General features: G+C 45.8%; 1 protein-coding gene across 1 annotated transcript in view; it reads right to left on the minus strand.

Moving 5' to 3' along the window:
* PPP2R2A (protein phosphatase 2 regulatory subunit Balpha) overlaps positions 1-14,911 on the minus strand; it is a gene marked incomplete at its 5' end in the record, with an annotated part of 66,527 nt that extends 51,616 nt beyond the window's left edge. The window contains 3 exon segments of the mRNA XM_080982684.1: positions 14,007-14,084; positions 14,804-14,897; positions 14,900-14,911. Of these exon segments, the coding sequence (XP_080838810.1) occupies positions 14,007-14,084; positions 14,804-14,897; positions 14,900-14,911 (184 nt within the window).
* Between the last annotated feature and the right edge of the window lie 10,157 nt (positions 14,912-25,068).

Consider the following 25,068-nt stretch of genomic DNA (forward strand, 5'->3'; position numbering starts at 1 on the left):
GACAAATACCCCTTCCTCTTGGTTCATGTGGGAACCAATGACACTGCAAGCAATAGCCTCCAGAAGATCAAAAGAGACTACGAGGCTCTGGGCAGGAAATTGAAGCAATTAAATGCACAAATTGCCATCTCATCTGTCCTCCCAGTTGAACGACGTGGCCCAGGGAGAGAGGGGAAAATAGTGGAAGTGAACACCTGGCTTCGCAAATGGTGTAAACAGGAACGGTTTGGATTCTTAGATCACAGACTGCAGTTTCTTGAAAATGGACTTCTGGCAAGCGATGGGCTGCACCTCACAACAGTTGGGAGAAATGTTTTTGCCAAAAATCTCAGAAACCTCATCAGGAGGGCTTTAAACTGACTAATGTGGGGGAGGGAGACAGTGCTCCTGAAGGTAGGAGTCTATCAATTGATGAAGATGATCATCCAAATGTCATAGACCAAATGGAGCAAACAGCACACAGACCTAGTGGGTGGGAGGAAAAAATCCTTAAATAAGAGTCACGGGGGAATGATTAATGGACTTCAATGTCTGTACACTAATGCGCAAAGCATGGGAAATAAACAAGATGAGCTTGAGCTCTTGGTACAGCAAACTAAATATGACATAATAGGCATCACTGAAACCTGGTGGGATAAGTCCCACGATTGGAATGTAATAATGGAGGGATACAATCTATTTCAGAGAAACAGACCAGACAAGAAAGGAGGAGGAGTGGCGTTATATGTCAGGGATGTGTATACCTGTGAAGAGATCCAAGATTTAGAACCTCAAAGCCAAAGTGAGAGCATTTGGGTCAAAATTAAGGGAGAGAAGAATAACAGTGACCTCATTGTGGGAGTTTACTATAGATCCCCAAGCCAAACGGAGGACATAGATGATGCCTTCCTGGAACAGATGGCCAAGCATGCAAAAGGAAGGGAGATAGTAGTAATGGGGGACTTCAATTACCCGGATATTTGTTGGATGTCAAACTCAGCCAAGAGCATAAGGTCAAACAGATTCCTCACTGGCCTTGCAGACAACTTCATTGTCCAGAAAGTGGGAGAAGCAACAAGAGGAACAGCCATTTTAGATCTGGTCCTAACCAATGTTGATGACCTGGTTAGTGGGGTAGAAGTGGAAGGATCATTAGGCGCGAGTGATCATGCTCTTCTGAAGTTTACTATACAGCGGAAAGGAGCAGCCAAGCATACTAGGACTCAATTTCTTGACTTTAAGAAAGCCGACTTCATAAAACTTAGGGAAGTGCTGGATGAGATCCCATGGACAGTAATACTAAAAGGAAAGGGAGTTCATGATGGCTGGGAGTTTGTTAAGAGGGAGATAGTAAAAGCACAATGTCAGGCAATACCAATGAGACGGAAACATGGAAGGTGCCTAAAGAAGCCAGGGTGGCTATCTAAAGAACTTTTAACTGAGTTAAGATTACAAAAAATGGAAAAGGGGGGAAACCACCAAAGAGGAATTCAAACAAATAGCCAGCACGTGTAGACACAAAGTCAGAAAAGCTAAAGCACAGAATGAACTCAGGCTTGCTAGAGAGGTTAAAAGCAACAAAAAAGGCTTTTATGGGTATGTTCGTAGCAAAAGGAAGAACAAAGAAACAGTGGGGTCACTCAGAGGAGAAGATGGTGAAATGCAAACAGGGGACACAGAAAGGGCTGAACTCCTCAATGCCTTCTTTGCCTCAGTCTTCTCCGATAAAGAAAACAATGCCCGACCTGAAGAATTTGGAGCAAATGATTCAGCAAAGGAAACACAGACCAGAATAACTAAGGAGATAGTACAAGAATACTTGGCTAGTTTAGATGTATTCAAGTCTCCAGGGCCAGATGAACTGCATCCAAGAGTATTAAAAGAACTGGCAGATGTGATCTCAGAACCACTGGCAGTCATCTTTGAGAATTCCTGGAGAACAGGTGAAGTCCCGGCAGACTGGAGGAGGGCAAATGTTGTCCCTATTTTCAAAAAGGGGAAAAAAGAGGACCCAAATAATTACCGCCCAGTCAGTCTGACATCAATACCAGGGAAGATTCTGGAGCAGATCATTAAGCAAACAGTCCGTGAGCACCTAGAAAGGAATGCTGTGATCACCAATAGTCAGCATGGATTTCTGAAAAGTAAGTCATGTCAGACTAACCTGATCTCGTTTTTTTACAGAATTACAAGCCTGGTAGATGAAGGGAACGCAGTGGATGTAGCCTACCTTGATTTCAGCAAGGCATTTGACAAGGTGCCCCATGATATTCTTGTAAAGAAGCTGGTAAAATGCGGTCTTGACTATGCTACCACTCAGTGGATTTGTAACTGGCTGACTGACCGAACCCAAAGGGTGCTCATCAATGGTTCCTCTTCATCCTGGAGAAGAGTGACTAGTGGGGTGCCCCAGGGTTCTGTCTTGGGCCCCGTCTTATTCAACATCTTTATCAACGACTTGGATGATGGACTCAAGGGCATCCTGATCAAATTTGCAGATGACACCAAATTGGGAGGGGTGGCTAACACCCCAGAGGACAGGATCACACTTCAAAACAACCTTGACAGATTAGAGAACTGGGCAAAAACAAACAAGATGAATTTTAACAGAGAGAAATGTAAAATATTGCACTTGGGCAAAAAAAATGAGAGGCACAAATACAAGATGGGGGAGTCTTGCTTGACCACAAACTTGACATGAGCCAACAGTGTGACGCGGCAGCTAAAAAAGCCAATGCAATTCTGGGCTGCATCAATAGGAGTATAGCATCTAGATCAAGGGAAGTAATAGTGCCACTGTATTCTGCTCTGGTCAGACCTCACCTGGAGTACTGTGTCCAGTTCTGGGCACCACAGTTCAAGAAGGACACTGACAAACTGGAAAGTGTCCAGAGGAGGGCAACCAAAATGGTCAAAGGCCTGGAAACGATGCCTTATGAGGAACGGCTAAGGGAGCTGGGCATGTTTAGCCTGGAGAAGAGGAGGTTAAGGGGTGATATGATAGCCATGTTCAAATATATAAAAGGATGTCACATAGAGGTTGGAGAAAGGTTGTTTTCTGCTGCTCCAGAGAAGCGGACACGGCGCAATGGATCCAAACTACAAGAAAGAAGATTCCACCTAAACATTAGGAAGAACTTCCTGACAGTAAGAGCTGTTCGACAGTGGAATTTGCTGCCAAGGAGTGTGGTGGAGTCTCCTTCTTTGGAGGTCTTTAAGCAGAGGCTTGACAACCATATGTCAGGAGTGCTCTGATGGTGTTTCCTGCTTGGCAGGGGGTTGGACTCGATGGCCCTTGTGGTCTCTTCCAACTCTATGATTCTATGATTCTATGTTCTACCTTCTATGTACACGTTTCCATTCATGTTTTCTGGCATGAACACATACTAACATACACGTATGCACATACACACACCTGCCTACACAAGCAACTCTTTAGTTCCCTTCAGGAGACTTGCTCTTGCACCAATGCAATGCAGTACATAAAGAAATGCTAGCAAGGGGAGGGGGAAGAAAGGGACTCAAAAGAAGGGAACAACAGCTGGGAGAAACCCAAAGCCTCAGTGGAAGCAGATTTAAAGGGATTGTATTGCTCTTTCTCTATATATCCGAGTAATGCCAGGCACTAGGGCTGGGCAATATCTGGTTTTCAACATCACGATATATCACCAGCTAAATATCACAATATCATGATATATATTGGTGGTGGAGGAGGGCCTTGCTGGGCCTCCTCGTGGCAGCAAAGGGTCCCACTATACCTCCCTGCAGCAGCTGAGGGTGCACCGCAGTCCCCCGCAGCAGCAGAGGGCCTTACCATGCCTCCCCGTGGTGGCAGAGGGTCCCGCCATACCTCCTGACAGTGGCGGAGGGTGTACCTGCAAATTATCTGCAAAGCTACCTCCTGGGAAGCTGTCAAGTCTCCACCTTTTGTTCACTGGTATATTGCCTTGTTGAAACACTTATCGCAATGTTATTTCAATATCTGCATTCAACGATATGGCGATTTATTGCACAGCCCTACCAAGCACTTGAACACCAGTAAGGCTTTTGCTGAAACTCGGGGGCAATTTATATACCAAGTGGCAAGGGAGAATGCATCTTGGTACATCTGAACATCCACCCATCTGAAAAGGCTTGGGGAGCTTCAATTGGCCCTTTGAACACTTCTGAGCATGCAGGTTCTCTTCACTTTGAGGAGACATATTGCATTTGGGCAGTTAGGTGAAAGCGTAAAACTGTTGTTTCATTTAGACCACTAATAATTAAGCAGTACCACAAATTTGCAATCAGAAAAAGTTACACACTGATTGACAATTTCTCCTCCTTTAGATTTTCTAGGGCAGATTTAGTAAACCCATGATATCTGCTCTATTTGCAGTATATATATCATACGGAAGGCTCGCCATGCTCTATGGACCTCTCAGTACACATTTTACAAAGTGTGATTTGACTCCTTCATTTTCAGCTGTGCTGGTACCCAAGTTCCAGGACCTTTCCAGGATGAGGGGGATGAGGAGGAGGAAATAGGTCAAATCAATCTATCAAATGGCCTTGACACTTTTAAAAAGGAAAAACACAATTGGAGGAAAAGTGACACATTGTGCAGATGAAGTGGTCACCACCGCAACAGGAACACACATCTTGAAAACTGTTACCCATGAGAGCAAACAGCCACTGGACCAATTCTCCTCTTGAAAATAAGTATTCAGGCATTCATGGGAATTCAGGGGATGGTACAGTACTGACATCGGCAAATTCGGCCCTCCAGATGTTTTGGGACTACAACTCCCATCATCCCTGACCATCCTGTTAGCTAGGGATGATGGAAGATGTAGTCCCAAAACATCTGGAGGGCTGAGTTTGCCTATGCCCGGTACAGTAGTTCACTCCGGTCTAAACCCCTCCAGGGACAGTCAGTTCTCTTTTAAAAAGTTAGTTTAAAAACTGTAGTCAAAGCAAAGGAAACAAGTGCATAAGAGTAGGGCTGGGCAACATCTGGTTTTCAACATTGTGATGTATCACCAGCTAAACATCACAGTATCTCAATATATCACAATATAGATATGCAGTGGCAGGAGGCCTCACCGGGCATCCCCACAGCGGAGGAGGACCTTGCCGCAACTATCCCTGGTGGCAAAGGGCTTCTCTGGGCAGCCCTGCGGCAGACCCTGGGGCAGCAAAGGGCTTCCCACACCTCCCCATGGCAATGGAGGGCTTTAAAACATAAGGAAGTAGTAGATTTAATAAAACTATTAAATAAACTTCCATATTTAATATATTTTCAACCAATTTAAGAATAGTTTGAGTGATTTCCAGTCAAGTTGCATCTGCTTCCCCACTCAGAGGATTAAGTGGAATATTAAGCCCCACTGAATTCAACTAAACTTACTTCTACTTTCCTGGGAATAAGCCTCATTGAATTCAGTAGGGTTTGCTTGTGCATAGACATGCATTTGCTTGCATTGCTTACCGACAAGCCTTCCTAAATAAATTGCAGGGATTTTTTTTTTCTTTAATCCTACCCATACTGCAACTGTTGAACTGCTAATCACTAGTAGTAAAGTACTTTTGTTAAGAATTCCCCCACAGTCAAAGCCACACCACTGACCCTAAGGTTCTGTGGTTTTAGCTCCAATGCAAGAAAATGGCTTTATAAGGCCTCAGTATCCCTTCTTCAGACTTTGCTACACACGATAAATCTTGCACTGTAGCAGTTTCACTCCTTCCCATTTGCCAACTTTTGTCTGAAAACAGAATAGTTTTTGCATGCATCACACGTTTCTGCAGTTTGTGGGAGGATGGTAATTAAGAAATTGTTTGGCGTATGTCTTCAAACCATTCTGAAATTTAATGTTCCCCTCCTTGAAAAACGAGGTATTACAGCAGGAACTGGTGCAATGTACTCACAGCATTTTGTCATTATAAGCTGGTAATCTACTGGACCCAAGCAGTATTCGAAATTAGCATTTTGCACCTGGTGTTCAACCACTTGCGACCAAGTGAAGATTCCTAGGCACCAATATGGCGCCTGACATCTCCACCATCTGGGAATCACTGGATCTGGACTATTTTAATACCACATCCTGTAGAATTCTATCAGTTATATTTTATCTGCCCCATCAGAATGAATTTCTGGGACCAAATTGCTTTTTCTGTGCAGCCTGACCAGAAGCAGTCACCATTAAGAAAAAGAGGTTGGAATAAGCCAATATATATGTGGACTGTCCCTGGACCAGGTGGCTTTTCATCTTTAAGTTTTCAAAGCTCTTAACCTAGCTCAAGGTTGTCATCTGAACTAGCCAGATGTTTAACTGAGAATCAATCACAGTCAGTTCATCATTTGAAAAATCAGACTTTGGGAGCATCTTTCCCAATAAATGGCAACTAGACAATTCCATTTTGGTGTCTGCAACCTTGGTTTAAGGAGCCATTTGGTGCCTAGATTATATATCTGGGTTTCTAACGCTGGACCCAAGTCCTCTTTTCCCAGAGTGCCAGTCAAGTTGAAAGCAATGCTACGCCATGTGTTTACATCAGTCCAGGAGGGCATTCCCCTCCCCTCACTTGGCTGGCACCTCATACAACCTATTGCAAAGACCTCTGGGAATGTCCAGGGTGGCTGCAGGGTCAGAATTTCTCCACATCTTTCATATAATCTGAGGAATGAAGGAAGCTTTAGAGAATTCTTTGCCCTAACTTCATCGACTCCATCCTAAAAGTAGCCTGCACCAATTCATTGGGACTATGACTTGGATGGTGGTTATCAATACCTTTGTAGTTTTCAGTCTGGACAGGTGAAATACACTGTACCTTGTGACATGTAGGGACTCATTTGATGATTGCTTAGAAAAGCCAGCTTCATCCTGGTGACTGAATCTAAATCACTCTAAAACTCGAATCTCTGTGAAGCACCGGTTTTTATTTCCTGGGTGCCCTGTGCAAAGTTCTGGGAGTCTAGGCTTCTGGGGCACCTTGGCATGTTGTAAGTACCATCTTGCCCACAGCTAGCATTGAGACAGATACCGCTTTGCCTGGATAGAAGTATACCTGATTGAACTGGATATATTTACTGCACCAAGCCCTGTAAAAATTAAGGTGTTTTTTTTTTTTTACAGGGCTTGGTGAAGTTTTTTTCACCCTGATGATTAGAAATGAGAAAACATTGCCAGCCCTTTGAACGTTAAATTAAGATAGCTGTCTTAATTTATTCAATTTACTGAATACATTTTGGTCTTGCTGTTACAGCAGCTGGGGTGTTCTAGCACAGAATTTAGGACTCTCAATCACATGGCAATAAACTCCACACCTCAACCTTCCTTCCTCAACAGACCAGCAGCTCCCCTTTACTGCAGTATCAGCTGATCTACTTGACTACCAGCTGAACATTTTAGAGCTGTCAAATACAGTATCTCCAATGAAATGCTTGCTGGACAGATGTTCTATTGCTAAACCCTGTACTAAAAGATTCAATAGCAGCTAAAAGCTGAAATGCAGATGGTGCCCTTCAATTCAACCTTAGTTTTGCACTCTCACACAATGAACTTGGGGTTTAAAATGTCTGAGTTCCACAGTCACTTTGCAAATTTGAAGCAAACTTGCAATGTTTGCATGCACTTGTTTCAAAATACTAAAAATAGCTAGACAAGCAAAAAAAAAAAAGTTTTTTTAATTCTGTCACACTGCCATCTTCATTTCCTGAAATTAAGAGGTGAAGAACCTGAGGAAACTTCATCTGCAACATTCATCCTTAAAGAATACTCAGACTGAAAAAGTAACAGAATCACAAACATGACAAGCTGTACCAAATTAGTGCCATCATTTAATGTTGACCTCCACTTACGTCAGAAGTCAACAGCCTGATTCCCAGAAGGGGAAATGCAGGATCTGGGAACTTGAATAACTTGGCCAAGGGTCGAAGAGGGAAACTTTGAAAGAAGACCATTAAAAATGACTGATAAGCACCCAAATCTTGATGGCTACAAAATTTTTGAGGCCAGGCAGACAGCATCCCAAAACAAAAGATGGACAAATAGCTCAATATGTATAATAGGGAATGCTCCTTCCACCCCACTGTCAAAACAGCCCCCCCCCAATTTAAAGACCTAAGTGCTCCAAGGGAAAGTGGAACAGTCCAAGCCATGTGCCCCTAAAGAGAACACTGCTTTATTACTGCTTTAACATTTGCTTTGTTTAGTATTTTAAAACAAATACTACTTTGAATAATTTGGAAGAGCAACTTATTATCACTGTCAATACATAAAATTAATTACAACTAAACTTAGGGTTGTATTCAGCTAAGTTCTACTCAGAATGAACCCTCTGAAATTAATGAACCTGAGTTAATCATATTCATTAACTTCAGTAAATCAGCTCCAAATAAAACTAGAATCAGATACAAACCTTAAATTGCAATTACAAATGAATTACAAAGTCACACAGATGAGCTTGATTGCCCCAACTTGCATTTTCAAGATGGTTTCCCAATTTTGAGAAAGTTGGACACCTTTGACTTTTCCTGCTTGCACAAGGCTTGATGAGACCATCAAGAGAAAGAAGTTCCCAGATCATCATTCTGCATCTACTACCAAATGCTCCTGAACAAGGAATCTATCCGTCTGTCAGTCTTGCCTCATGTGGATTAACAGAAGCCCCTCTCAGAAAACTGTGCAACTCTGATGTTACTGCATGCTCCACCAAGATAGAAGAAAAGTATCTGCATGCTAGACAGCCTCATGATTAATAGTAAAGCAAGCCAACATGTTTCCTTAAATTGTGTAAATAAACCTGCTACTAGGAACAGGTTTGGGTGTTGTTCTCTAGAGATATGATAATGCAGAGTAAGAAACTCTGCACTTTATTTAGGTCACTTTTAACCATTCAAATTCACCAACATAGAAAGACGCATGCATAGGAAGACATACAGTCAGACTATTGGCACATCTAGTTCAGTATTGTCAACACCGATTGGCAGCAGCTCTCCAAGGTCTCAGACATGGGATAAGAAGGGCATGAAGGCAATAACATCTCCCACTGTTGCTCCCCTGGAATCTGCTGGGGATTGAGCCTGAGACCTTCTGCATTCAAAGCAGCTGCTCTACCACTAAGCAACAATCCTTTTCCTGAAGGCCATTATTTAGCCATTATTGGCCTCTTGGAAGGGAGGGATCAAGCGCATGTTCAAATCCTCCTGCTCCTGCAATGTGTTGGAACCAGGAGATACTGTGTTTATCTGAATATGGTATTTCCTGTGACTGCAAAATTAAACCCTCTCTAGAGGTTAGACTTGTGCATATAGCTATCCATTTCTCTTTTTCCATAGAATATAGCCTCCCTCCTTCCAGGCCTTTTAGGAACACCTCCCGAATCAGGCACACTGTAAAGCAAAACAACAGTGTTAGCCTTAATGTTAACCAAGTCACCTGTTTTTTAGCTGTTTGAAACCATGCTCAAATGTTGGTTCCAGATCCTACTGAAAAATATTTCCCTTAATCATGGTTATCAGTTGGTGTTGGGGGAGGGAAGAGAGATGATGAAGCAGATGTTCCTGCAGCTGCCTCTCAATCCCAGCTGCTGTTCACAGGCTGCAAGCATTACTTCTGAAACAGCCAATACAGCTGAGATCAATACAGCAAAATCCATTGGAGGGCTGTAGATAGTCATTTACTGGGACACTGAATCTCTTGTAGCCATCAAGCTATTGTCTAGAATGCGAACAGGGAACCTGTCTCCCCAGATGTTACTGGATGTTATTAGCTCCAGCCACCATGGCCAGCAACCAGGGATGGTGGGAATTGTAGGCCAGCAACATCTGAGTCCCTCTGCCTCTGGCTGCAGTTTGCTTCTCCCTCGGCGCACTGGTGGCAGAGGGACTCAGAAGTGGTGGCAGTTTCACTCTCAATGTACCGCCAAGTGAAGCCACCATTGTGGTCCGTCCCTCATATCGGTCCTGGGTGATGTATCAATACATCGTCCCAGCGTACTGTCCACTCCTTGAAGAGGGGCCCAATCTGGCTCCCTCCACCATGCCAGCTAGGAGCTGGTGGTGCAAAGGAAAATCCCTGCCTCAACTTTCACCCTTGGCTGGTAAGGTTGCAGTGGAGAGCCTGCATATGGCACTTTCCCAGCCCCTCTTACAACCACTCTGCTAGGTTGCTACATTACGCACGGCAACAGTATACAGTATACAGCTGATACAGTAGCACCCCTTAGAAACTGCTGAGTCCTTATGCTTCAGAAGTGGACTTCAAAAGCTTGCCTTCAGAAGTAAGGATGCAAATTTTTAGCTCAATGCAGCGTCTCGTTTGCTCTGAGGAAATAATATATAAAGGTTCCCAGAAGGGTAGCTGTGTTTAGTCTGCTGCTGCAAAAATAAGAGTCTTGTGGCTCCTGAAATTTATTATTTTTAGATCATATATAAATATACAGTGTGGTGCAGTGGTTAGACCGAGTGTCAAACTAGGACCTGGGATACTCAGCTTCAAACCCTTCTCAACTATGAAGCTTGATGGGTGACCATGGGTCAGTCACTGTCTCTCTCAGTCTGACCTGCCTCACAGAGTGGCAGCAGTGGCATGGGGTGGGGAGAACCAGGATGTTCCTTGAATGAAAGTCGAGATGTAGTAAGCAGATGCTGCTTGCAGAGGACCGTATTTCAGTGGCAGAGAACTTGCTTTGCCTGAAGAAGGTTCCAGGTTTCACACCTGGCATGCCTCTGTTTTTGTTCTTTAAAAAATAATCAGCTAACAAGTGATGGGAAAGACCTCTGTTCTGAAACCCGGGAGAGCCGCTGCCAGTCTGAGCAGACAATACTAGGCTAGATGGATAGCCTGGTACTATACACCAATTATGCTACCAAGAAGAAGACAAAGTAAGCTGTAATTTGTCTAACCCAGGGGTTGGGAACCTCCTGCCTGTGGGCCAGAACAGGCTTGCCAGGCCTCCCCTATTGGCCTGTGAGGCCATTGTGGCCAACATGGCCCAAGCCCAGAGTGAAGTTTGTGGACACCACTGATCAGCTGATTGGTGGCATCTACAAAGTGCTGTGGTTAAGGGCTTCACAAGACTCAAAGCCAGCTGCTTGTTGGCATTTCATGGGCCGTGCAATATTACGTGACTGATAAGTGAGTGGCCCCACCCACCTGCCAATCTCGACCTATGGAAGGTGGGTAAGATCCAGTTCCCCATCACTGGCCTACCCAGACTGCAGCAGTTCTCCAAGGCTCCAGGCCAAGGGGCTTCCCCATCCCGACTACCTGTAATGCTTTTTAACTGGAGATGACAAGAACTGAACCTGGGACCTCCTGCACACAAACACAGTGCTCTATCAGAGAGCTATGGTCCCAGCCACAGGAAAAATTAAATCTAGATTATTTCAGGTGAAGACTGCAAACCCTGGCATGCATGCTTGCTTGGGAATAAGTCCTCCTCGATGCTATAAGACTGCCTTCTTAAGTGGCAGAACTATGCAATGGATCGGACTCCGTGGTGACATTCACTAAAAGTCGAATTTGCATGATGCTCTGATTAATATATTGTATACTAATGGTGGCTGCTCCCAGACTCTGGAACTCTGGAGGGATCCCTGGAGAAGCTAGACTGGCTCCCTCCTTGCTGTCCTTCCACCAACAGGTGAAAACCTCCTTGTTCCGACAGACTTTTGGGAATTGACTGCTTTTAATGAAAGGGCTGGTGCCAAGCTGTTTTTATTGTAATTATTTGAATGTTTTAAACAAGGTTTTTTTTTGTGTGTGTGTGTAGTTTTAACTCTATTCACATTTATTGGTTTTTTTAATAATTTCTTTTTCTCTGGCTTACGCAAGCCGGAGGCCAGGTGGGGGCTCCATTCTACTTCTTCAGCTGGGGAGTGCAAAGCCTCCTGCTCCCCAGCTGAGCAGCCCTGATCCTTCTCCTGCTTGATTGCACGGAGGAGAAGAATCGGGGCTCCTTCAGCCGGGGAGCGGGAGCACTTTAATGGAGCCCTGGCCCACCACTGCTTCGTGCAAGCAGGTGGCGGGCCGGGGGCTCTTTAAAACTGCAGTGGCCTGTCAGGCTCCTCAGCCAAGCAGTTTAAAGAAGCGGAGGGGAGAACAAGCTGTATCACACCTCGCCAATGCAACTTGTTTCTCCCTCTGCAACGGTTATGAGGGCAGAGTGGTAAATCACTGGTGAAATCACCGCTGTTCCTGAGTCCCTCTGCCTCCATTGTCAGCTGCGGCTTGTTTCTCCCTCGGTGCGCTGGGCACTGGTAGCAGAGGGACTCAAGAGCGATGATGGTGTCACTCACAATATACCGCCGAGTGAAGCCGCCATCACGGTCTGCCCCTCATACCTGTCCTGGGCGATATATCAATACATTGCCCAGGCCTGCCTAATACTTGCATGGTACCTTCTATCACATTTTCCATTTGAGCAGTTCAGAGCTAATGGGAATTCCTAATGCTGTACTATAATCAAGCAAAATCAAGCATGCAGAAAATTAGGCCGGCCCTTCAGGTTTTGGATTCCAATAACTACAGTTAGCCCAGACAGAAAACTTCACACATGAATTTCCAAAGCCACTGTGATACGGCTAACCAAAATACTGGATAACTAAGAATCCATAGTGCTGATTGGTAGGACAGAACATACAGTACAGCCTCATATGAGAAAGGTACCATCACCTGGTGTACGTGAGCAAAGTTAGATGGTGCTTTAATGTTGCATTATAGAGGTGAAACAATACTTGGAGAAGGGTCATTCCATATCAAGTGATCCAACTTTTTTTACCTCACGCCATCCAGTTTTGTTAATATTTTGTACACTTGTTGAATGATCAAAACTATGTTTAAATCTAAAATTTTAATTATTTATCTCATCCCATTTGTGAGTTATGAAGGTTTGAATTTTTTTTAAAAACTGACAATTTTGGCCTTGACAAACAAGGGTCGAACCAAGGACTGCAACTGGTCACACACTTTGACAAAAATGAAACGTGGTGTGCAAGAAATGCATTTGGTGTAAAGTATAAATAATGGAAGAACAAATGTTTTCAGACAAATTTCATGTGTAAGGCTCCCCCCCCATAATTTTACATTTGTTTGTAATGTTCATGAAATGAAGTACTAACAAGAATTCTTTCAAAGTGTTAATTCTATCACGCAATAGCAAGCTATCACTCAGCTTTGGAACACATTTTTAAAAGAAAAGCCTGAGTAGCTTTTCAGATACCTTTTAACTGAATAAGTTTCTAAAGAAATGCCTGGAGTAACTGATAGTTTGAAGTCTTGTTCATTCTGTTATATTTTACTCCAAGAAGACCCATTTATCCTAAATAAAACCCAATAAGGCAGACATGAATGTACAAATTATTATTTTTATGTGATCTCATTGAGATCCGAAGATGAAAATTTGCAGGTAGCACTTCAAAATATTAAATAATCAATACATTTTGGGAGAGACATTTTATGATATTAATTTTTTTAACCACTTTTCAACATTTCCAATTTTGTAACTTAGATTTAAAATTTAAAGTAAGTCCATCATGTGACATATCATATTAAAGCCCATGAAGTTCTGAAGAGTTGTGTGTTTTTAGTTTTGACATATCACAATTCTGGGCTGAGCTTTTAAGGTTTTTGTGTAGCCCAGCAAGGCAAAAATTGTCAATTTTTTGAAATTTCAAACCCTCATAACTCACAAACAGGATGAGATTTTTTTTTTAAAAAATGTAGATTTAAATTTAGTTTTGATCATTCAACAAGTGTAAAAAATATTAAGAAAATTGGATGACATGAGGTAAAAAAGTTGGATCACTTGCTATGGAATGACCTAGAAAGGACTACAAGCAGACACCTGCAGGTGTCAGTGGAGTTGCACACCCTTAAAAACACACCCCACTTTAGTCTTAAGTGCCAATGAGCATGGAGTTTCTTCGTGGTTTTCTGAGTTTACTGCTGATGTAGAAAAAGACAAGTATATTTCCATGAACATGTGGCTGTAGTATCACAGTTACATTGTCATGGGCAATATCAAGGGTTAATTGCTCTTACCTTCAGCTACATCGTCATCCACAGCCCCTTTCACCTGAGAAAAACACCACTGAATGTCATTCCCGCCACCTCCGGCTCCTAGAAACAAAACAAAAGTTAAACAAACGTAATCCACACCCTGCCCATTAAACTCTGCCAGCATTCCACTCTAGTCAACAGGGGTTGCTGGCATGGGGAGTCAGTGGTGCTGAGAAGACAGCACAGAAATCAAGTATTTTCAAAGCAGATGTAAGAACCTAGGAACCCAATCAAACTGTTCCACTTTCACCACCCCACATCCACACACACAGACACACTTTTGTCGATGAGGATCAGTCCAGATTTCAAAAATATTTATCAAGCACAGAGTAAACATCAGTTTCTCTACAAACTGTTGACATCTCTCAGAACCATGTAACTAGTAAATCCAGAAACCATACAAGTTTAGAATACGAGCATGCCACTTATGTCTGCTAGAATTTCACGCAGGAAGCAAAACACTTTACTCTTCTTACCAAAGAAATTAACTTTCTGCATTCATTTTTCCTACACTGCTATTAAGCTGCTAGGATCTAGAATGAAATCATGTAATTTATCACTTAAAACAAGCCCATGTACTTATTTTAGGAACCATGCTTCACCCTCCGAGTAAAAGGCTCTAAAGAATTAACACAGAGTCTTTCATGAACATAGACAAGTATATTAACATTCAAAGTATTTATTTAAAAGAAAAACAGGAGGACCTTCAGCCCTCAGACCTGGATAGATTGGGTTTGAGGAGCTTTGTTTTGTTTTGTTATGAATAAGCTTTAAACTACCGTAAAAGATGGACCGGAGAGAAAATTTCAGGAACATTACTGCCTCAGCGGAAGACGGTGAATCATTTGAACCTTGCCACCAAAACATGTAGAAAAGACACCACCCATTTCTTCTGCATGTCATTTAGACCAAGTCATTTGGGCTGGGTTCATACAGGAAGAGAGAGAGAATGAAGAAAGAGCGAGCCGTCCTCAATTCCTGAAAGATGTCAAAATGGAGCTTTCCCTAAGACATGTTCCCCCAAACAAGAAGTCGTCTCTCTGGAAGAGCTGAGCAACAGTTGCCTCTTGGCAAGGGGGAACTGAGGGCGGGTTTCCCTCTCCACACAAGGCTGAGCAACTTTAAGAAAAAAGTTCAAGTCGGGAGAAGAATGAGCGTGCCAGAAGCATAAACAACCATCAGAGCACAGGAAAATGGAAACAATCTACAAATATTCTATTCCCACCATTCTTTGTTACTTTGTGCTGACACATTCTACCATATTTAGGCACCCTGGAAATGTGAGAGGATGTTTAGCTACATGTTATATAGATAGATGTATTTTTAAAGTGCATCTAACTGCAAGAGCTCCTAAGGCAGGGGAAGCCAGCAGCCGCCTCCGGATCCTGCAGGACTCCAACTCCCATCAGCCCTGACCATGAGCCGCGCTGAGGGGCTGATGGAATCAGGCGCCACCTGGAAAACAGCACATTGGCGACCCCTACCCTAAGGCCCACATCCGGTGCTCGCCCCCAGTTTACTCTTTCCTTGGGTGGGGCGGGGGCTTTTCATGAAAGGACAGAAAACTCCACTTTTATCCGGGGGGGACGGGACTGGTGCATCCTTCCCCAACATCACATATATAATCTGCTACATTCATGGCTTTCCTCCCATTGATGAAAAAATAAGGGCAAGACGGAGGCGTGTGGCTTGTGTTGCGAGACTGCAAGGCAAGAATCTAAATACAGCCGCCCATGCGACTCTTCCCAACACAAAGCAATTAAATGTGTGGGATGTGGGTGAACGGATTCCAGAAAAAGGAACACAAATGGGACAGCAGTACATACCCTGTGCAATGAGACAGATTTGCAGCCTTTACACCGTGCAAGCTCCAGCACGCTGCAACATGGGGCATCTCCTCTCAGAGAGAACACGCCTCACACCGCCCCACATGGAGGAAGCCCAGGCTTCTCTATCTGCCTGCCAGACCCAACACCCCAGGCTGCTATATCCCTCGTTTTGCACGCAGATTATTGCCAAGCTGCACCTCCACTCGCACCAGACCCATCATTTCAGACATAAGCAAGGCTGCAAAAGCCTCGACGCCAAAGCTTGCAGAAACACACACTTAGGAAAGCGAGATCAGAAGGCAATGGATGAGACCCCGGCATCACCCCCACCTCTGCCTGGGGGAAGAAGAAAATCCATCTCTGCACGCCCATCCCTGGAGATTTCTCCCCCAACTTCTGCCTCTGCCTTCGCAAGGAAGGGAGACTTTCTCTCTTGTTAGAAATAAAAGGCTAAATGGATGAAGGTGCATGGTCGAAGGAGGGAAGGCGAGGAGAAGAGCAGGGGAACGAAGACCAAGAGCAGGCATTTGTGCTTCGGCGGTGGAGCTATTGGCGGAGGACAGCAAGGAAAATGAGGATGCAATAATAATAGTAATGGAGCAGCGGAGCAGATTTGCAGAGGGAAATGCATTGCAAAGGACGGGGGGAGCGAGGAAGAGGAAGCAGCCCAGCGCCTTCCCCCAGGTCAGCCTGCAAGTGCAGGAGCAAGCAGCAGCCGCGCAGCTCTGCAAGCTCCGCCAGAGGCGAGGCCGGTCCGGCTCCCTCACCTGCCTCGGCCGCCCCTGGGCTTGCGAGGAGCAGGCGCCCGTCCCCGGGAAGCGCGAGGGTCTGCCGTGCCCTTACCTGCCATGTTGGGCTCCCAATGGTGGCCGGCCGGGCTGAAGCGGCCTCTCAGCTTCCCGGTGCTATCCCCGTCCCGGGCTGAGGCGGAGCGCGGAGGGAGGATGGCGGCGGATCGCGTCCGGGGGGCGGGAGCGGGCAAGGCGGCTTCGCTCCCAGGGCTTCCCCCGCGCCCGGCTTCCTCTCCTGACCCGGCCCCTCCCCCGCTCGGGTTCCACTTTCAAAATGGCGCCGGCTGAGCCCAGCGTGACGTCACCGGCGGAGGCGAGGGAGGGTGGGGGAAGAGGAGGGGCGGCGGGGGCGGGGCCTGCGGGGGAAGGAGGCGCGCCCATTGGGTGGCGCTCCTGCCGCGCCCGCTGGTGGCTCCGCTGCGCTGGGGGCGCGGGGTGGGCAGGGGGTCGAAGCCGCCCCGTCGGATGTGGCGGGGGGCGCGCTCCCTCCTTACGATCCTGTGCGCTGCGCGGAGAAAGGACGCAAAAGGAGTCCCACGGGGCCATAGCTGTCAACTTTTATCTTTTCTTGCGAGGAATCCTATTCGGAATAAGGGAATTTCCCTTAAAAAGGGGGAAACGTTGACCGCTGTGCACGGGGCCGGTCCATATAGGGACCGATCATCCTGACCGGGTGGCTTCGTTTTCTTCTGAATTTAAAATAAATTCCGAAAAGTGGGTGCGGTGGGACAGAGCGCTCGTCTCTGACAGGGGACTCCTGGCAGTGGCGTAGCGTGGGGGGTGCCAGGGGGGCCGGGCGCAACATGGGCGGGGGGCGCGCTCGCACTAGCAGCTCTCTGCCCCTACTAAAATCCACGGGTTAGGGAGCCCGCGCTCGCTCGGCTTGGCGAGGAGGTCGCGGAAGGGGGAGAGCGAAGCCTTCTGCCGTGGGCAAAAAAAGGAGAGGAAGCCGGCAAAAAAAGGAGAGGAAGCCGGGTGGGCGGGCGGGCGGGCTGGCTGGCGGGGGTCTGGCTGCGCCTGCTGCTGCCGGTGCAGGGCAAGGCAAGCAGAGCGAGGAGGAGAGAGAGGGGAAGGGGGGGGGAAGCAGCTAGGAAACGCTGCGGTGTGGAGGAGGAATCAATTAAGGAGAGAAAGCGAAAAGCCTTGGAGAAAGGGAAAAAAGGAAAGAAAAGAGGCAGCTCCAGGAGAGCGCGGGGGAAAGAGAAGCCTCGCTGCTGCTGCTGCTTGGGAGAGTAAATTACTGTACTTGCCTTGCCCCGGGTTAGGGGGCGCAAATTATTTGCCTTGCCCCGGGTTAGGGGGCGCAAATTACTTGCCTTGCCCCGGGTGCTGATAACCCACGCTACGCCGCTGACTCCTGGTTCTGATGTTACCTGGGAATCCCAACTGCTGAGATCAGCCTAAAGGAAACTTAGGAAGACCCAGCATGCTGCGGCTGAATTAAGAACGTGAGCTTGCTGGCAGGGCAAAGCGAGGCGGCTCCCTTGGGTGCAGGATCCGCAGGGGCAGCGGATCTGGCCTCCAAGGAATGCATCACCCGCTGCTGCTGCTGCTGCTGCTGCTGTGGCAGAAACCTTGGAGCTCCTTGGAGACTGGATCTGCCACCTCCTCTGCTGCCTCTAGCGCATCTCTCTGCAAATATGGGGCACTGGTGGTCCCCTGCCACTCTTAGTGAGGAAAGGGCAGCAGGGGCTGCCCTCTGGGGTCCCCCGGGCTCTGTACCTGCCCAGCATGTTTCAAAGTGACCCCCTTCCTCTCCCCCCCCCATGATGGTCTTTGATTCCCACCTCAACTATCAGGTAAGGTTGATTTTATTGCCCCCTCCCCCATTCCTGTTGTAGGTCTTTATTTCCCCTGTTGTTTCACTCGCCCCCTTCTTCGGGGGGGGGGGGCGGACTCCAGAACCCCCTGCTGGGGTTTCCAGCAATTGGTATTCAGAGCTCTAACCAATGAGGTAGTGCCTTCAGGATTGGGGGGGGGGGGGCAGAGTGCCTCTGACAACCAGTTGCTTTGGAACAACAGTGGGATAAAATTACTGCGCTCTGCTTTTTTGGCTTCCCAGAAGCATCTGTTTGGCCACTGCAGGATTCTGGACTAGATAAAACTTTGGATCTAAATCCTACAAGGCTCTTCTTAGGTTATTTTCATATTTACTCAGGAGTAAGCCTCACTGTGCTTACTGCTGACTAAGTGCATATTGTATTGCAGCTACACAGTACAGTCTTGTCCATGTTGACTCAGAGGTCAGGCATTGAATTCGATGGTGCTAACTCCCAAATCATTGCACACTGAACGACAGCCTTAGGCAAAGGTTAGAAACTGCCGTAAGTTCTGTCACACGGAATACTATGATCCTGATCAAATTGCCACCTCATTGCCTGCTGTTCACTGGGAGAAAAACTCCCGTGCTGTGCCAATGGGAACTTTTCTTGCATTGCAAAGTGCTGGCACTTGGGAACAGGAGGCAGGATTCGGACTGGGATGGTGGTAAGAACAGAGTTAATGACCACACCCCACATGCTGCAGTGCAAATCTTGCTCCCCTCTCCTTCCAATGCCACTGGCTATTTATTTTTTAAAAAATCAAGCAGGCCAGGGAAAATTATATGACAGTTTGGCCCTAAGGCTTCATTACTGTGCACACTTACCTGAGAATAAACACCACTGAGCACAGTGTGACATATTTCTTTATTGCATTCAGACCCCATCCTCCAAAGAGCTCAAGGCAGCATTACAGTGGTCCCTCACTCCACTGCTACCACAATTCTATCCTGACAACGACCTTATGGGGTAGGTTAGGCCAAGTCACCCAGTTAGGCTGTGTGGGGATTTGAACTAGAGTCTCCCAATCTCAGTCCAGCACTCTAATCACTCCGTCATACTGACTGTGGTATTACCTGAGAGTAGGCTGCAATGATGCAGATGAGAAGGAAGTACAGCTCCACAGCTGTACAGTAGGAGCAACGATGCCATCTACTGGAGCACCAAGGTGATTGGCAGGCCCTCCACCTCTGGCAAGTGAGTGAGGTGATAGAGAGGCTTTCAAGCTTGTTTGTGATAGAATAACACAAGTCCTCAGATGGATCCTCAGTGCCCAGAGCAGTGAAAGCTGTCTTTTATTTCATTTAGTTGAATGTTCTCCCACCCCACCCCCCAACCCTGTGCATCTTTTCTAGTCTCCTTGCTAGTCCCAGCACACAGCCAGCCATGCTCCTGAGACATCTTTAGCTGCAAGCACCTTTCGTGCTGACAGCCTTGACTGTACCATCTTCAGAGAAGGGCTTCTGGCAGAGGGCAATTGGAAAAGCCTTCTGCTGGGTTGGAAAGGAGAAAGCTCTCCGGTAGGGTCTTGCACTTAAACAGGTGCAGAATGGGCAGTGGAGCCGTATGAATCACAGTTCATAGCATTGTAGGGTTGAAAGGGACCCCAAGGGTCATCAAGTCCAGCCCCTGCAGTGTCCAAATGGTGTGTGTTCAGATTTATTATTAATTGATCATTTGTGAAGCATCTCAAAACAATTCCACAATACTATAAAACATATATTTAAAAATTGCATATATAAAAACAGTTCCACATCCAATACAAATACTGGCTGCGGATTTAAAACAACTCTACTTATAAAGCTTGCTGGAAGAGGAGAGTCTTTGGCAGGTGCTTAAAGAAAACCAAATGAGTTGGTGTCTGCAGGAGGCCCTCTTCTCTTGAAGAGTGCAGTGATCAGTTAGGAACTAACGTAGGAGCCAACTCCTAGGGGCCATTGGGCTCCCCCCCCCCCAATAAAATATTAGAATGGCAATGCCCAAAGTTGATGAGCATTGCCATTCAAATGGTGTGTGTGCATCGTGTCATGTGATTCGTTATGCAGGACCGGGCTTACCTAGGCCCCCACAACATTTTATTCAAGTTGGAACCGCTAGAAGCTAAAATTAGCTAAGGGAGATGCTAATATTTCAGGTATCTTAGTCCCAAACTGTATGGGGCATTGTATACCACCACCACCAGCACCACCTTGAACTTAGTCTGGTTACTCTGGAAATTATTTCATCAGTGGTGTGATATGATGGCGATATTCTGCCCCAGCCAGTAGTTGAGCAGCCACATTTTGCACGAGCTACAATTTCCAGGATTCCTTCTGGAGGACATCAGTGCATGGACTTCATTGTTCAGGATAGCTACCCATTGCATTTTAGATGGAATCCTTTAAAAAGGCCTCATCGTCTTTTCTGAGGTCAGAAGTGACCTTGGAGTGGAGGGTCAACAGGAGCACCTTAACCTGGGTGTAGCCTAGATAGGGGTGCACAGTGGGTGTCAAACAACATTTATTTATTTGAAATGTGTTCTGCCCTTAATCCAAAGATTACAGGGTGGAGAACAACAATGAAACAACAATGTCAAACCAAAGCCACCAGAAACCCTCTGCGCAGTAACTCAGAGTACAGCTGATAGTGTGGCTGCCCCTCTTCTATGGAGCAGCATTCCCCTCGAGGTTTGACAGGTACCTACTTATCTGCACTGTCTGCAAACAATTGAATACATTTTTGATATGACAGGTTTCCCCAGCTGGATGAATAGGCAGCTGCCAGAAAGCTACTGGGTCAGGTTCAAGGCCCTTAAGTCGAAGTACAAAGCCATGAACAATTTGATCCTAGGATACTTTAAGGATAACCTGAGCCCTTATATCCCAGCCTGATCACTGAGATCATTTGGAGCAATACTATTTGTTATCCCTCACATTGCAAAGATAGCCTCAGCCAGAAATTGGGCATTTAGAGTCACCAGTACCATGCTGTGAAGCACACATCCAGCAGAGATACGCCAGGCACCCTCGCTTTTGACTTTTAGGCTTCTCTTTAGGACTGTTTTTAAATGACAGCAGGCCTTTGCAGCTCTGTAAAATTTTATTGGGTAGCCAGCCATTTTAATGATTCTTCTGTACTTTTTAGAAATGGATTTTTAAAATTGTTTTTATATTGCCCTGCCCTGATATTTTACGATATGATGGCAGTTGGGGAGTGGATGGCGGTCAATGGATTGAGGTTGAATCGTGACAAGACAGAAGTACCATTGGGGGAGGTCAGGGGGGACACGGGGGGGGCTCCCTGGTCCTGAATGGGGGAACTGTGCCCCTGGAGGATCAGCTGTGCAGCCTGGGAGCCATTTTGGACACACAGCTGTCCATGGAGGTGCAGATCTGTGTCCAGGGCAGCTGTCTACCAGCTCCTTCTAGTATGCCTGCTGAGACCCTATCTGCTTGTGCACTATCTTACCAGAGTGCTGTGGGCTCTGGTTATCTCCCGCTTGGACTACTGCAATGCGTTCTATGTGAGGCTACCTTTGAAGGTGGCTCGGAAACTACAATTACTCTAGAATGCAAATGCCAGACTGGTGACTGGAAGCGACTGCTGGGACCATATAACACTGGTCCTGAAAGATCTGCATTGGCTCCCAGTACGTTTTCAATCACAATTCAAAGTGTTGGTGCTGACTTTTAAAGCTCTAAATGGCTTTGGCCCTGTATACCTGATGGAGCGTCTCCGCCCACATTGTTCATCCTGGACACGGAGATTTAGCTCCAAGCGCCTTCTGGTGGTTAACTCATTGTCAGAAGTGAGGTTGCAGGGAATGAGGCAGAGGGCCTTCACTGGAGCCATGCCCTGTGAAACACCCTCCCATCAGACTTTTAGAAGACATCTGAAGGCAGCCCTATATAGGGAAGTCTAATGTTTGACGTTTTACTGTGTTTAATGTTTTTCACTTGTTAGGAACTGCCCAAAGAGACTGGGGCAACCCGGCCAGGTGGGCAGCATGTAAATAATAAATAATAAATCTTGGCGGCGGCTGCTGCTGCTGTTGTAATACTTTTAGAAATAGAAAATGTTTGGTTCGAAGTGAAGATTTTCAAAAAATTCCAGCAAACTGACTTTCATATTCAGGAGCCATTTATTTGTACATTTCTTTATCCCTTTCTTCCCCCAGTGCTAAAACAATTCACTTTTTTTGTGAAGGATGGTGTTGTTGTGAGCTCAGGTTTCTCTCTGAAGCACAGACTGCTATGCCAGCCAGATAAACAGAGAAGGAGGTAAGCTGCTATTTTAGACGCAGATTCAGTGCACAGCAGAAAATGGCCCAGAAATATAAATGGGGTCAGAACCTGCTCTCTCCACTACCTTTTCCTTGCAATCATAACCTGTTCACCAAAACTTTTCACTTGTCTCTCCCTGCTTCTGTATTTCCTGAGGACAAATTTAGATTGTTGAAAGTTAGATTGTAAGCTCCTCAGGGCAGATACTGGTTTGTTTGTTTTTGCCCGTGTTGTTCTGTGCAGTTCCAAGCAAATTGTTTGTACCTCTTCAGAACTACAGAAAATCTACAGAGATGGAAACTTAAACAGCCACACAAAAACTGAGTATGCTCAGTGACTACAAAATGTTGTGTGTCTGAATGGAGTATTCTGGAGGAGGGTTCCTATTTGTACTGCAGGCAAATAATTGGCAGCCTTGTAACCAGCATTGCTCAGGAATGGAAAAAAACAAAAAGTCAGTGTGGTTTTTAAATCAGTGGGTAAACTCAGAGCACTCCTGGCTCCTACTGGATGAAGAACTCCAAGCTGGATAACAGCTACAGGATTACAGTTTCTGCAACAACAAAAAACACGCACAACCAAATCAGTACAGTACATAAGCAAGAAAAAAGTCAAAGGCACAGCAGGTTCAATACATGTTGGAGGAAGCTAAAATGTTGATCCAACAAATGACATGCGCCCGGGTATCTGATATCTCCTGTGTGGAGCAGGAGTCAGGGCTAGGTTAAAATCAGTGCCATTTTGAAACCTCCTGTCTGCCATCTTGATTCAAAATGGCATCCAGTACATGCAAATATAGACAGTAACTTGCTCAATCTCAGGAACCGTCAAACCAAATTTAGCTATGGTATCTCAAGCTGCAACTACATAGAAAATGTCATATTTCTGGGTCCAATATCAGTCACCAAGAGTGAAGAATAGTTTACAGTGAACAAACAACTTTTCAAATAACAACCAGCACTGGAAAATCTGAGAGCAATAAAAAGGGTGTTAGCAGAGTGATAGAATCATAGAATAGTTGAGTTGAAAGAGACCCCAATGGTAATCTGGTCCACTCCCTGCAATGCAGGAACCACAGCTAAATGACCCCTGGCAGACAGCTATCCAGCTACTGCTTGAAAATCTCCGTTGAGGAGAGTCCACCACCATCTGAGGCAGTCTGTTCCACTGCCAAACTGCTCTTACCTTAAGGAAGTTCTTCCGAATGTTTAGTCAGGATCTCCCTTCTTGTAATTTGAATCCATTGGTTTAGGTCCTGCCCTATGGTGTAGTAGAAAACAAGCTTGCTCCATCTTCCATGTGACAGCCCTTCAGATATTTGAAGATGGCTATCATATCACCTCTCATCTTTTCTCCAGGCTAAACATACCCAACTCCCTCAACTGTACCTCATAAGACTTGGTTTTCCAACCCTTTATCATTTTGGCCACCCTCTTCTGTGCACGTTCCAGCTTCAAATGGCCAAAGCCTCTTGGAATGCTGTCAGTTGGAAAATCTAGAACCTGGTTCAGCCATCAAGTGCTTCTGAAAAACTCTCTCTTTTAAAGGTCAAAGTGCAAGGCAGGAGTTGCAGAGAGTGCTCTTTGCTTCAGCATTGTTAGAGCATTCCACATTCATGTCATTTGCCATTTTCCTCGTATTTTCCCTCTCCTTCTCTCTTTCTTTCACTGATTTCACAGGCCGTTGGATACAATGCTAAATGCAAAAACAATAAAAACAAAAAGCAGGTATGTGTTGTCTTTAAAAGGTGTACATCTTACACCTTTTACTGTAAAATGTGTTCAGTAAGGATGTAGCAAGATCAGGCTTTGAAAAGACCATAAGAAACTGGACTTGACAGACTAGTGTGGCATGCTGACCTTAAGAGGTCCAAAGATTTTTCCACAGTGGGTCACAATACACCCCTATTGCTTTCTATGGTGACTGCTTTGGACTTTTCACCTTCTCTGTTATGCTGGGATCAAAATAACTGCGGAGGTGGTCATATAGATCACGTGGTTCTCATTCTTTGCAACCCCAGCCCCCAAACTGGTGGAAACGCCCTGTGGTTTAAATATATTGGAACATAGTATGAGGGCTGGCCCCAGTCATTTTGTTGCCCAAGGTGGTGCTGCAAATGGTGCCCCCCCCCCACCAGTCACGGTACTTCTTCACACAGCGCCGAGTTAAACTATAGAACTTGTTCCTGCAAAGGGTAGTGATGGTCACTAACTTGGCTTTAAAAAAGGACTAGACAAATTCATGGTGGAGAAGGCTATCAGAGCTACTGGACATGATGTTTGTGTTCTGCCTCTGAATACCAGTTGCTGAGAATCACAGGCAGAGAAAGCAATATTGCACTC

The sequence above is a fragment of the Podarcis pityusensis genome, assembly GCF_964106645.2.
Source record: "Podarcis pityusensis genome assembly, chromosome: 15".
Classification (NCBI taxonomy): Eukaryota; Metazoa; Chordata; class Lepidosauria; order Squamata; family Lacertidae; genus Podarcis; species Podarcis pityusensis.